We start from the raw sequence: 12,937 nt of genomic DNA, 5'->3' as shown, positions 1-12,937 counted from the left end.
TTAAAGTTTTATAGCATCCCGCGGTTAAGAATTTACTTTCAAATTTATTGACGCTTCTCTCAGACAAAAAAAGATGGATTTGGATGATATGATTGGTCGCCTGTCACTGTTTTCGTCTTATGAAATGGTGGGTGATATATGCATTGTGGCCCGTCCATCTATTGAATCCACGATACTGGACGGCTACCACCACTCCACGCGTTCTCTGTCACGGCACTTGACTGTGTCAGGGGGGTTCTCACCTCGTCGAGGTATTCACAATACGTGCATAAAGCACTGGTACATGGACGTGCGGTGCCTAGACGACATCGAAGATGGAGTACCGCATGCGTCGGGCAACCGCGATCTGGACGCGATCAAAGGCGCCTGTTTGGAGTGCATTGCCGTCCTGCTCTAGACTGGTACAACGACGTGCAAAACAAAGCCTCGAGGTATTGTGGACACGTGGCTCGCTGGACTCTTCCATCCACAGCATCGATGGAAGCAGTATTGTCTAGTTTAGTTGGTAGCGTGAGTGTGTTACCGTGTTTGAGAGGCTGTGTGCGCAGCCAGGAGCCGCTGCTGATACGGTAACTCACTTGGGCTTCTCGAGCGCGTCCGGTTCTTGTCGGCCCTTGCCGGCAGGCCTCGCTTCCGCCTCCAAGCTGGTCAGCACCTCCAGTACCAGCTCCACTTTGCCCTACAACAGTGACCATAGATGTACATCTTTTCTACTGGTAAAAACTCGTGGTAAAAGTATCGTTAACATCATATACTATAAATATTTGGAACGAAAATATATTATAAAAGTGGAATGTTCTACTTAGGAACAGTTTGACAACATTTTGTAACTGAATAAACCGTACAGATTTATACACACATCAAAAAAGTTTTGCATCACTTCGGTTCGGAGAGTTCCGGAGCCTGTACGGAAAATTGGAATAGTGATCAACGTAAACATCATTTCCGCCCTTTTTATTGCTCATGAAAACCACACATTGCATGTTGGTCTACCATTCAGAGGTGGTGGTCCAGATTTCTGTACACAGCGGTACCTCTAATACCCAGTAGCACTTGCATTGATTCGTCGTGGCATACTATCCACAAATTCACCGAGACACTGTTGGTCCAGATTGTCCCATTCCTCAACGACGATTCGGCGTAGATCCCTGAGAGTGACTGGTGGGTCACGTCGTCGATGATCAGCCCTTTTCAATCTATCCCAGGCATGTTCGATAGAGTTCATGTCTGAGAACATGCTGACCACTCTAGTCGAGCGATGTCGTTAACCTGAAGAAAGTCATTCACAAGATGTGCACGATGGTGGTGCTAATTGTCGTCCATAAAGACGAATCCCTCACCAATATGCTGCTGATATGGTTGCACTATCCGTTGGAGAATGGCATTCACGTATGGTACAGCTGCTACGGCGCCTTCCATGACAACCAGCGGCGTACGTCGGCCCCACGTAATACCACTCAGAAACAGCAGAGAACCTCCACCTTGCTGCACTCGCTGGACAGTGTGTCTAAGGCGTTCAGCCTGACCGGGTTGCCTCCAAGCACGTCTCCGACGATTGTCTGGTTGAAGGCATATGCGATACTCATCAGTGAAGAGAACGGGATGCCAATCCTGAGCGGTCCATTCGGCTTGTTGTTTGGGCCTTCTCTACCATGCTGCATGGTGTCGTGGTTGCAAAGATGGACCTCGCCATGGACGTCAGGAGTGAAGTTGCACATCATGCAGCCTATTGCGCACACTTTGAGTTGTAATACGACGTCCTGTGGCTGCACAAAAACCATTATTCAACATGGAGGAGTTGCTGTCAGGGTTCTTCGCAGCCATAATCCGTAGGTAGTAGCCCTTGGGCGGCCTGAGCGAGGCATGCCATTGACAGTTCCTGTCTCTCTGTATCTCCTCCATGTCCGAACAACATCGCTTTGGTTCACTCCGAGACTCCTGGACACTTCCCTTGTTGAGAGCCCTTCCTGGCACAAAGTAACAATGCGGACGCGATCGAACCGCGATATTGACCGTCTAGGCATGGTTGAACTACAGACAACACGAGCCGTGTACCCCTTTCATGGTGGAATGACTGGAACTCACCGGCTGTCGGATCCCCTCCATTCCAAGAGCCACTGCTCATGCATGGTGCTTTACATCTTTAGACGGGTTTAGTGACATCTCTGAACAGTCAAAGGAACTGTGTCTGTGACACAGTATCCACCGTCAACGCCTATCTTCAGGAGTTCTGGGAACCGGGGTGATGCAAAACTTTTTTTGATGTGTGTATAAAACTTCGTACGATTACATACCGACACAACAACATATGTTCTTTATATTTGGCTCTAAAAGACATTCCTTCAAGAATGGGTGCTACTACACCTCCTACACCGTTGTAGTACTGAATCTGCAATAATAGGAAAGAATGGAGAGAGGAAAATATCGCTCTTTAACCAACAACATTTCAGTTACACTGATACCATACATTGATACCACTCTGTTACAAACATTTAAGAGTGATTATTCTCTAGTTTCCATACTTTTCCTACAGCTTGAAAACTACCTAATAGCGTGGAAAGAATTGATCCCGCAATCTGTCAGCGCACAGAGGCGGCACGCGAAAGTATAGACACTGAGATAATGACGTCATGTTAATCGGCACACTACTCAAGAATTACGGAAAAACAGTCTCACATAGGTCCATAACTGATATACATACTTTCGTGTGTACTTAAACTTTTTCTTAATTCTCCACTGCTTGCTACATTTTGCAACTCTCGTGACTCTAGTGCTACCGCCATCAACAATATGTTCCTCACGTTCCTGACTGTACATCTCGCAACACATCTAGTGTTTCTATTCTAAAACGCAATTCAGCTAATACGGAATGAGTTGATGCCTGTTCCTTCATTCCAACCGGCTGTTTTCCTATTAAACTCCTTTTTCTCCTGTCTCTTCTCAGTGCGACTTTATTCGTATACAGACATTTTAAACTGACCCGATGCACCTACATATTCCGTCTGATTGAAAAACCTGTAAATGAACTCGTCCCTCTTTATTACGGTATATTGTGATCGTGCTCGTTGGTGGGCAAGCTCTGCACCACCTGCCGCTCCTCAGTTGGTTGGTTGGTTGGTTGGTTGGTTTGGGGAAGGAGACCAGACAGCGTGGTCATCGGTCTCATCGGAATAGGGAAGGATGGGGAAGGAAGTCGGCCGTGCCCTTTCAGAGGAACCATCCCGGCATTTGCCTGGAGTGATTTAGGGAAATCACGGAAAACCTAAATCAGGATGGCCGGACGCGGGATTGAACCGTCGTCCTTCCGAATGCGAGTCCAGTGTCTAACCAGCTCCTCAGTTCTATTGCGCTTGATCACAACTTCGAGTTTTGTACGAACTGCCTTCTGTTTCCTAGAGCTCACTGGCGCTAACAATGAAGTTTCCAGGTATCAGCACTGTTTCTGAGAGCAGAGATACACTGAAGAAAATAGGAACACTGCGAGGAGACTCAAAGTCACCCTGCAAACGGACGTGGCAAGTAGCGAAACCCACATCAGGGAAGGAACAAATGGAAAAATAAAAAAAAAGCATACCGGTATTATCTGGCTCGAGTAAAAACTACTTAGGCACCGCCTGCTATTTATCCCCACAGGATTCAAAAATTCTTCATGCAGTATTCATTTCTGAAGCAAGCAACTGGTTAATACTGTACGGTATTTCCCTGGCAAACGCTAGGGGGATTTCCCTGACACACGCTAGAAGGAACTCTCAGAATTTAACGCTTAATGGACAGTCATAAACAACAGAAGTTCTGTTCAACACAATTTATGTTTTGTAAATTAAAGGTATTATAACTTGACAAGGGAATGAAGAACCTAGAAAGTGAGACAAACATTTGCTTTAACTCTTTAAGATAGTTCTGGTCAACGCTGCAATAACTGATTCACCAGGGCACACCTCGAGATCAGTGGTGCAAAACCGAGTAAACTAAACGTGGAAAATAAACCATCTTCATTCCTGCAAATGGTAGTAATCTCTTAGATAAAGGCTAATTTCAGAAAAGGTTAATTTCGGAACTAGATGTTTCCTTATAAAACTTACTGTTAAACTCCTTTTAGAGCGTATATTAGATGTTATTTTATAATTGTACTTGCAACAGTAACTGACAAATGAATGCGAAATCTATTAATCTGTACATCAAAACCTATATTTCAATAGATGCGTACGTCGTTGCAGGCCTCTCGGAGTCGGAAACTGAGGTGGTTGAGGAAGTGAGATATCTGGCCAAAATGCTATCATAGCTGGCCTGAATATCAGTACTGAGAAGACAGAAGTGACTGCCCTCTCCAGAGGGTCAGCGTAGAGCTCCATGCTGAAAGCTGGGGATTTAATATTGACTCACATATTGGTCCATTCAATCATTCGTCGCATTTCGTAGGACGTATTATGCAGAAGAAACTTCAGTACTCTGGACAGAGGGGAATATTTACAAATCAGTATGAAAGTCCAAAAGAGGAGTGATAATCTTAGAATAACATTGTGCGCGACTGAACTGGAGATGGCTACCAAACAGATTGAAAATGGAGAAACAGCTGGCTTGGATGCTATTTGAACAGATCAGGTTAAGTATTTTGACCTAACAACAAAGAAATGAATGCTCCAGCTGTTCAACAACTGTATGTTACCAATTTCCAAAGATGTAGTGGAAGAGCCGAGTAGTTGCCCTCATAAAAAATGGCAAAGACGGGGATAGCCCGAAAACGTTAGACTAGCTGCGTTACTTTGACACCTCTACAAACAGCTTGAAAGATAAGACTGATCTTAAATTGTCTGCTGCCTGCAATTGACTCCTTTCTTATACCTCAGTGAGCTGTATTTCGTCCTGAGAAAAGTTTCACAAGCAAACTCCTAAATTCCACACATTTCATAGAAGATGGTTTAGAATCTCGTAAGGTGAATGGAGTGGTATCTGTCGATTTATTATTAGTTTACTACGACATCAACCATTAGCAAGTGTTAACTAAGCTCCATAACCTGACAAAGGACCTCAGCCTAACCAGATTCATCGCTATTCTTCTTCACAATCGTAGGTTCTACTTCGAGTTTCAAGAATAGTACGGCCGATGGAGGTTACATAAGATTGTTCTCCGTCAAGGAAGTGTACAGTTCTCTGTCCAGGTCAATATGTACACAAATGAGCAACACCAGGTCTTCGTTATGTGCCGATGATCTCTCTGTTGCAACATAGAACACACATTTTGAATATTTGGAAATCACATTTACTGATGCTCCTGAAGTACTGTCAAGATACTACAGAGCAAACCAGTTTAAAACACATCCATCTAAAACACAAATATGTGCATTCTATTTGAGAAATCGGGAAGGGGAGCACATGAATTATGTGAGGCACCAAAATATCTGAGAGTGACACTCGACAGATCTCTTACATACAAGAAGCATTTCACGGAAACGAATTTTAAAGTCTGCGCCAGAAAACAAGCTCCTCAGAAACTAGCTAGTACACAACATGGTTGTCAAGACGAAACAATTCGAACTGCTGCAGTCATACTGCGTTATTCCGCTGCAGAGTACGCCTCTCATATTTGGTGTAACTCAAGTCACGCCAAACAAGTTGATGTAGAAGTCAACGACTCATGTAGACTTATAATAGGCTGTTTTAAAATCTACTCCAACAGTGTGGCTTTACAACCTCGCAGACAATATCCATTTTAGGTTCGAAGAGTAATGCACTAGCAAAGACTGAAATGTAGGAAGAGCTGTGTCAGAACATCAAACATACTCATAACCACAGATGAAATAGCCAAGTTACAACTGCAGAAACCTAAGGACTCTGTTCCTTCTGGCTGAGAAATAGTATCTCAATTTGTATGACCAGGTTATATGATAAGGCATGACCGATATGGAAGCTCTTGAATAGATTGTGGTCAGAAGGGGGTACGTCTTGGTTTAATTTGTCAAGATGAGGCTAAGATAAAAAAAGACAACGTCAAGTGTGAATATGGAAAAATCAGACAATTACACATATGCTTCAGTGTCGACTATGTCCAAACTCCAGCAGGAAAGATGAGTTGTATCAGCCGTCGGAGAACTAGCCATGTTTCGGCCACATCTTATACAACGTACCGTTTGTTAATTCTATAAATACGTAAGTTTCTGTTAAATTGGTGTAAACTGTCAACTGTGCTTACTCAGGCTGACCTTAACCTAGTAATTCATGGAAGAGTGAACACTTCTTAAAAAGCTACTTCTTCCTCAATAACATTTAATAGCTGTTGTTTGTACACTCTACTACCATAATTTCAATACAGCGATATTAATATTCAAGAAGGAGACTGTTATCGGAATGTTAGAAGAATAGACGCTTGTTCACAATGTGCACACCTATTTGTAATGCTGCGAACAGAGATCTTAGATCATTTAATCAACGTAATTACATTATTTGTTACAGAGTTTAATATGATATGTTTTTATTTGGTATTTATAGGCGTCCATAATTTCTTGCTTTATTTTGGATGAAAGATTCTTAAAGACATCCCCAGCAGAAAACAAAACCCTAGACAACGTAGTAAAATTTAAGTGCAATTTCTTTCCTCTATTGTATTATGGCTGTATAAATCACAATTGAACGGAAAATTATTTTGATTAATAACAACAAATATCATTAAGGAGTCAGAGTACTGGGAAATATGTGTGGTATCATTTTCCTTTTCAGTACAGGACGAGTGTTTCGAGACTGTCCCCTATATTAGCCAAGTTATCTAATTTTACGTGTTTTTACCGTACTTTACGTAAACTGTAACACGAAAATACCTTCCCATGGCCACCCGCAAACTGAGAAAGATTGTTGTGGAAAGTAATAAGCAATGTACGATAATGATCGAAGGAGAAGAAATGAGTTAAAATTTGTACTGCAGGTGACAGATCCGGGACAGCAGTGGCTCTACTTTCAAGTCGGAATCTTACAGCAAAGCCGTAAAAGATCAGGCCGTCGCCACTTCCCACCCTTTCAGTTTGAGCTCCGAGGCCTACCAGCAGCAGCAGCTTCGTCACCGTCGCACACGCGCCATGCTGCAGGCATTTACCGCCTTATTGTTAGTAGCAGTTCCGATGTTCATCGGCTTGATCAGATTCCAGCAATCTCGCTCAGACACGCACGCTGTCTCTTTCGCTGGGTAAGCGCGGCGAACCAGAGGCGCCCGCACCCGGCTAAATATCGTTTTTGCTTAATTCTAATTTTAGAAAATATCAATATTTGGTTACACTTTGTTCTTTCTTATTAGAGCTGTAATATTCTCTCACCTTTCCCAGTATCCAACAAATCGGGGACTCCCTACTAGTACGAAAGTTAGCGACGCCCTGCACGGGCGAATATTGCATAGGTTATCTGTTTAAAGTCACGGCGGCCTGTTAAAATTTACCGCACCCCATTTCATTTTGTCTTACACGAATTGACACCAGCTTGTTAATTTATACCACGGTGTATTTGTTGGATGAACGTCAGTATATTTTGCAACATCTACTGCTTTCACTTTTGTACAACAAAAAGGTGAAGGGAATCCGATAACACAAGTGGTGCATTAAAAATGTGCGTGTGAATACCTACACATTTAAAGAGGATTGTACGATATATCGTCTTACATGACTCACACAGTATTTTAGCTGCTCATTTTTACTGAAGTTGTATTTTGTTTACTGTATCTGCAGAGGAATTATCCCCGAAAAAAAAGAAGAAAAAGTATGCAAAAAAGCGTCTTCAAGTCTACGCATCGAGATATATTTCTAACTACATATTTTGTTCAACTGGGCTTTTTCATTTCCTTTTCTATGCGTTGACATCTTGTTATCCATAGATATCGTTTAATGTGTTATCATTCATGTCAGTTCCAGCTACCAGTATGTCGTTTTCGTTTATTTGAAATTAGAACCCAAAACTTCGTTGTCAGTCACTTGTAAGTCTGTTCAACTACCATCCGTGCTGTTAAGCTTGAGCCGTTGATTAGTGTGCTTCCCTAACGAGCAAACATTTCAGTGTTTGAACAAACATTTAACGCACTCAAAGGCAACTTACGTACATTACGAACAGGTGTGAATGTAATTATCAACCGTGTAGAACATCGTAATTTTTTATGCAGTGTGACCCTTCGCTTACTGTTGAGACGGAAGATTCCACCCACGCTACAGCAATGCTGTTGATGCTGTAATGTTTTAGTTTCCAAGTTTAATTTCATGGACCACCAAATCATAGTCCTTGTCAATGTTACATAATATTTGTAGGCAAGTTATTGTTATTTAGACCTTCCAGCAGTTCATTATTATTAAATTGCACATGACTCTCGAGAGGACTGTGTTCGAAAGTCAAACTGAAAGACAGGCCACTTGCCTAGAGTTTGTACTGGGGTTCGTCTCAGTATCTTGTAGAACCTGGTCCTCCCTGAGCGATCATCTGTTTGAAAGTACACATGATCACCGAAATGCCCAAAAAGGGCTTGAAATGTTGTGTGATGTAGTTGATTTCTACGAGGGTACTTGTTTTGGTACAGTCGTGCTGCCTCTCGACCGTTTCCATCTGCTTCGCCGTACACAAACACCATCTCTACTTGTTCCCAACATGAATAACGGACCATCCTGCTGCTTACAGTACGCTGCGTCAACCACACTGCCTGCAGCACACAAGGAACACACAGCACGTCGTCAGAGGAACTGTCATTCGTCAGCGCCGTGTACCGTGGCAACGATGCATTTCCGGGCACGTATTCACAGGACCTTTATCCCTCCATTTCCAATCAGGAATCCGTCTCTGCAGTTTGTGAGATTTATCGATGTTCACCCTGCATAACGCACATAGCAGTTCTACTGCTACCATATGGGACTGAGGCCTTCAGTACAACAGAAGCAGACGGTAAGAAATAACAATTTCTGCTCGAGAATCTAGAGGATGACCTTTGTTTGTATGCGACTTACTGGCGAAATAAAAACATTACCAAAACGCTGAAAAGTGATGCTAGAACCTGACATGGTACTGAAAAGATTTCGAAGTACAACACATGTCTCTTGATTACTGAACACCTTCGATCATATAGCTGCGAGATGGAAAGCCCAGAGAGAACACTTCTGCTTGGCATATCCGACAAGCAGCGGATGTTTAAGTCCAAAGAGATCTACTGCTGTTGAATCTCAAGGATATATGGATAAATAAAGCGCACAAACGCATTTATTGGATGCAGTCTTTGAGGCCAGCACGGATCTTCAGAGTCGCGAAACACTGTGAACGAATAAAAATCTGAATGTTAACTAAGAAAGAATTCCATAAACTGGAAGAGGAAAAGCAGTTGCATACATTTGAAGCGTGTTGTACGGTAGACTTACGGCGATTTTGTACTCGTTTTCCTCGCGTGTCCTGAAGGGCCACCAGCCGTGCGCCCTGCGCTCTCTGAACAGGTTGACGGTGGGCGCGCCGCGCTCCAGCATGGCCAGCGAGCACTGCTTGGCAGAGGGGGCGCCCACAGGCAGCTGCCACAGGTTCAGCGTCACCGCGCCTGCCGCCACACGCCACACTCTTCAGACACGTTGCTAAACGCTGACTAACTTACGTGAAGTTACATACGTACCAGGTGGTTATAATTAAAATTTCCCTATTTAACACATTATAATACGGAAACTAATTACCGTACGAGTACCAATCTTGGTAGCGTTAATGCCAAGGACGTGCGGAAGAGAAATAGTGCAGAATCAGTTCAATTGAAACACTTTTAATGTGCTGAAAGGTACATCGTACCATTACCTACCGATACCATTACTGCCACACAAGGGGCGCAATGTGGCGGCCATCAGTGTCCAGAAGAGTCTGAAAGGGCAGGACTGCATTCTGCACAGCAGAATGAGGCATGTCCGTCGGTATGCTGGCGACCTCTCTTAATACGCTGCGCTTCAGGTCAGCACACGTGTAAATCTTCTCCTTGTAAACCCTGTCCTTCAGCTAGACCCACAACCCACAGGGAGTGACTAGGTGATCGTGCATGCCAAGCAATAAGAAACGATCGGCTGATGATTCGATCGTTTCCAAATATGTTTCGGAGAAACAGGCGAACCTCAAGAGCGATTTGCGGTGGGGGCACATCTTGCATGAAAAGTGTTGAGTTCAATGCGTCTCTATCCTGTAGAGCAGATATGACATGCTGGCGAAGCATATCGCAGTAACTCTAGACAGTCATCCTGCACTTCTTTGGTCCTTGAGCGCCAACCTGTTCAAAAAAGAATGGGCCAATGATGAATGTAGCCGTGAAGCCACACCATACGGTGACACGCTCACCATACAGAGAAACTTCATGCACAGTGATTGGAGATGAAGATCCCCACACTCAGTAATTCTGTATGTTCAGCTCACCTGTCAGAGAAAAATGAGCTAATTCTGTCCATAGGATGGCCCAGAGCCAACCCTCGTCAACTTCAATCCTTGCGAAAAAGTAGAGAGCGAAGTCAACACGTTTTTGTGCGTCCTGTGGTGCAAGCTGCTGTACGAATGGATCTTGTATGGGTACCATTTGAGAATGGGTCGAAGCACTTTTCGTACAGTGGACCACACGATGTTCGATGTCGTGACACAGCACGAGCAACAGCGATTTCATCAACCACCTGTGGTGCAACCGGTCGTTGGTCTCTTCCCAGAGCGACGCCCAGTTCTCCAGTTGATTGGAACTTCTTCAGCATGCTCCGCACAACAGGTGGAGAAAGAGCATCCTTCCGCAATCCTTTCAGCCGGGGATATTTTCGAAGTACAGCTGTAGTACTACTGTTGTGTTGATAGTAGAACTTCACCAGTAATACCCTGCTCCTTTTGTCCAAGCTCATGTCGACACGTCTACAAGTGCACTGCGACTGGTCAGGTGTGTGGGACTATAAATCACGATGACTGATCTTGGCACCTGGTGGCCACAGTTAGAACTTGACGGCGGCGCTGTGACGCATGGAAACCATGCACCGCATACTCTGGACATTAATGCTACCAAGTTTGGTACTCGTATGGTAATTAATTTCCGTGTTCGTAAAATACGGAATATTTAATTATAAGAAATGGCTCTGAGCACTATGGGACTCAACTGCTGAGGTCATTAGTCCCCTAGAACTTAGAACTAGTTAAACCTAATTAACCTAAGGACATCACAAACATCCATGCCCGAGGCAGGATTCGAACCTGCGACCGTAGCGGTCTTGCGGTTCCAGACTGCAGCGCCTTTAACCGCACGGCCACTTCGGCCGGCTTAATTATAAGAGACGGCAAAATACTGGCATTATCACACATTTACTGCCACTGTCCCGAACTGTGCTGAATATATGAAATACGTCTGTAAACCGTAACTGCTGTAAGCTTCATTAGCGACTACGGTGTAGCACCACTAAAAAGCTACAAGTCTACCCTTGACTGAGTATTGAATCAATATACGGAAGCTGACGCAGTTCATTTAGTCATTCGTAATAAAAGGTGGTCAGCACCTATCTTCTTGGAACCTTCCTGTCTGACGCCGTGTGATACGATAAGTGAGTATTTGCGTAAAATACGTTCCGTACCCGATGTTTCGAAAAAGAACGGACGGGATAAAATCTTGTCCTCAGCCACAGAACAAACACTCTCCTGCGCCTGGTTTCTGCTGTAAAATGGAAGCATGCTTCAAGCAAGTCACACATACATTAGCTGATCAAAAATATCCGGACATCCGTGTCTAATTATGAAATGACCAGTAAATATAACAAGAGGCGGACCCACCAAAATACATGGAGGCGGGGAACACTGCGATGTCAGTAGAGAAGCAATAACAACAGAAAGGAACCCTCAGGAGAGCTCAGCAAAAAAATATTCAAATGTGTGCGAAACCTTATGGGACCTAACTGCTAAGGTCATCACTCACTAAGCTTACACACTACTTAATCTAAATTATCCTAAGGACAAACACACGCACCCATGCCCGAGGGAGGACTCGAACCTCCGCCGGGATCAGCCGCGTAGTCCATGACAGCAGCGCCCTAGACCGCTCGGCTAATCCCGCGCGGCAAGAGAGCTCAGCGACTTAGAAAGTGAACTAGTGAACGGATGTCATCTGAGCAACAAATCCATCTTCCATCTGAGTCATTTCAATCCTCCTAAAGCTGCCCTGGTCGACTGTTGGTGATGTAATTGTCAAGTTACAAAACGAAGAAACAACCGCAGCTAAACAAAGATCATGCGGACCTCATTTATTGATGAACAGGGACAGTCGAACATTGCGGAGGATGGTTGTAAAATATTCCATAAAATCAGCAAAAGAAATCACTCGTAATCTCCAAAGTGCTACCGGCAGTCCAGTTTGTACAAGGACTGTGCATAGGGAGTTGCCAAGAGTCCATACCAAACGGAAGACCTCTGCGATTTGTTAGAACGCTGACTTCATCCCAAACCGTAGCGTCCACCATCACTATCATCTCTGGCTTCGGCTCTTGAGGAAGAATGGGCTACAATTCCTCGACAGGAATTCGGACATCTCATTGGTAGTATCCCCAATAGAGTTCAGGCTGTGACACAAGGCGAAGGATGGATACATCCAATATTAATGTCCGCAAATAGGTGTCCGAATACTTTTTATGAGGTAGAGTATCTCAAGGCACGCAGTTTGTCACTGGGGTCCAGCACACAAAGCCTTTTGGGTATCTGAGACGACGCAATTTATCAATTTAACTGTGTCTCCTACTCTTATGATATTGTTTTTCAAATAAAAAGCTGTGTTTCAAATGAGTCGTGTTTGCTGAAAAATTTCTCATTCCTTACGAGAAGATGATGGGAATATCATAATGTTCGACTTTATAATATGCATCAACAGACGGACCTTACGGTCAATGGCGAAGTGTAAGGCAAAAGGTACTTCCGATTTCATCAGTTATTAGGACTCCTCCCCGTTTGATTCGCG

General features: G+C 43.9%; 1 protein-coding gene across 1 annotated transcript in view; it reads right to left on the bottom strand.

Moving 5' to 3' along the window:
- Positions 1 to 574: 574 nt before the first annotated feature.
- Positions 575 to 12,937, bottom strand: part of LOC124594154 (otoferlin-like) — a 171,566-nt gene continuing 159,203 nt past the window's right edge. Inside the window, exons 17-18 of the mRNA XM_047132512.1 lie at positions 9,369 to 9,538; positions 575 to 679 (exon numbers count right to left, since the gene is read on the bottom strand). Of these exons, the coding sequence (XP_046988468.1) occupies positions 575 to 679; positions 9,369 to 9,538 (275 nt within the window). The remainder of the gene's footprint in view (positions 680 to 9,368; positions 9,539 to 12,937) is intronic.

The sequence above is a fragment of the Schistocerca americana genome, chromosome 1 (genome assembly GCF_021461395.2).
Source record: "Schistocerca americana isolate TAMUIC-IGC-003095 chromosome 1, iqSchAmer2.1, whole genome shotgun sequence".
In the NCBI taxonomy this organism is placed as follows: Eukaryota; Metazoa; Arthropoda; class Insecta; order Orthoptera; family Acrididae; genus Schistocerca; species Schistocerca americana.
This window is presented reverse-complemented; position numbering and strand designations above follow the sequence as displayed.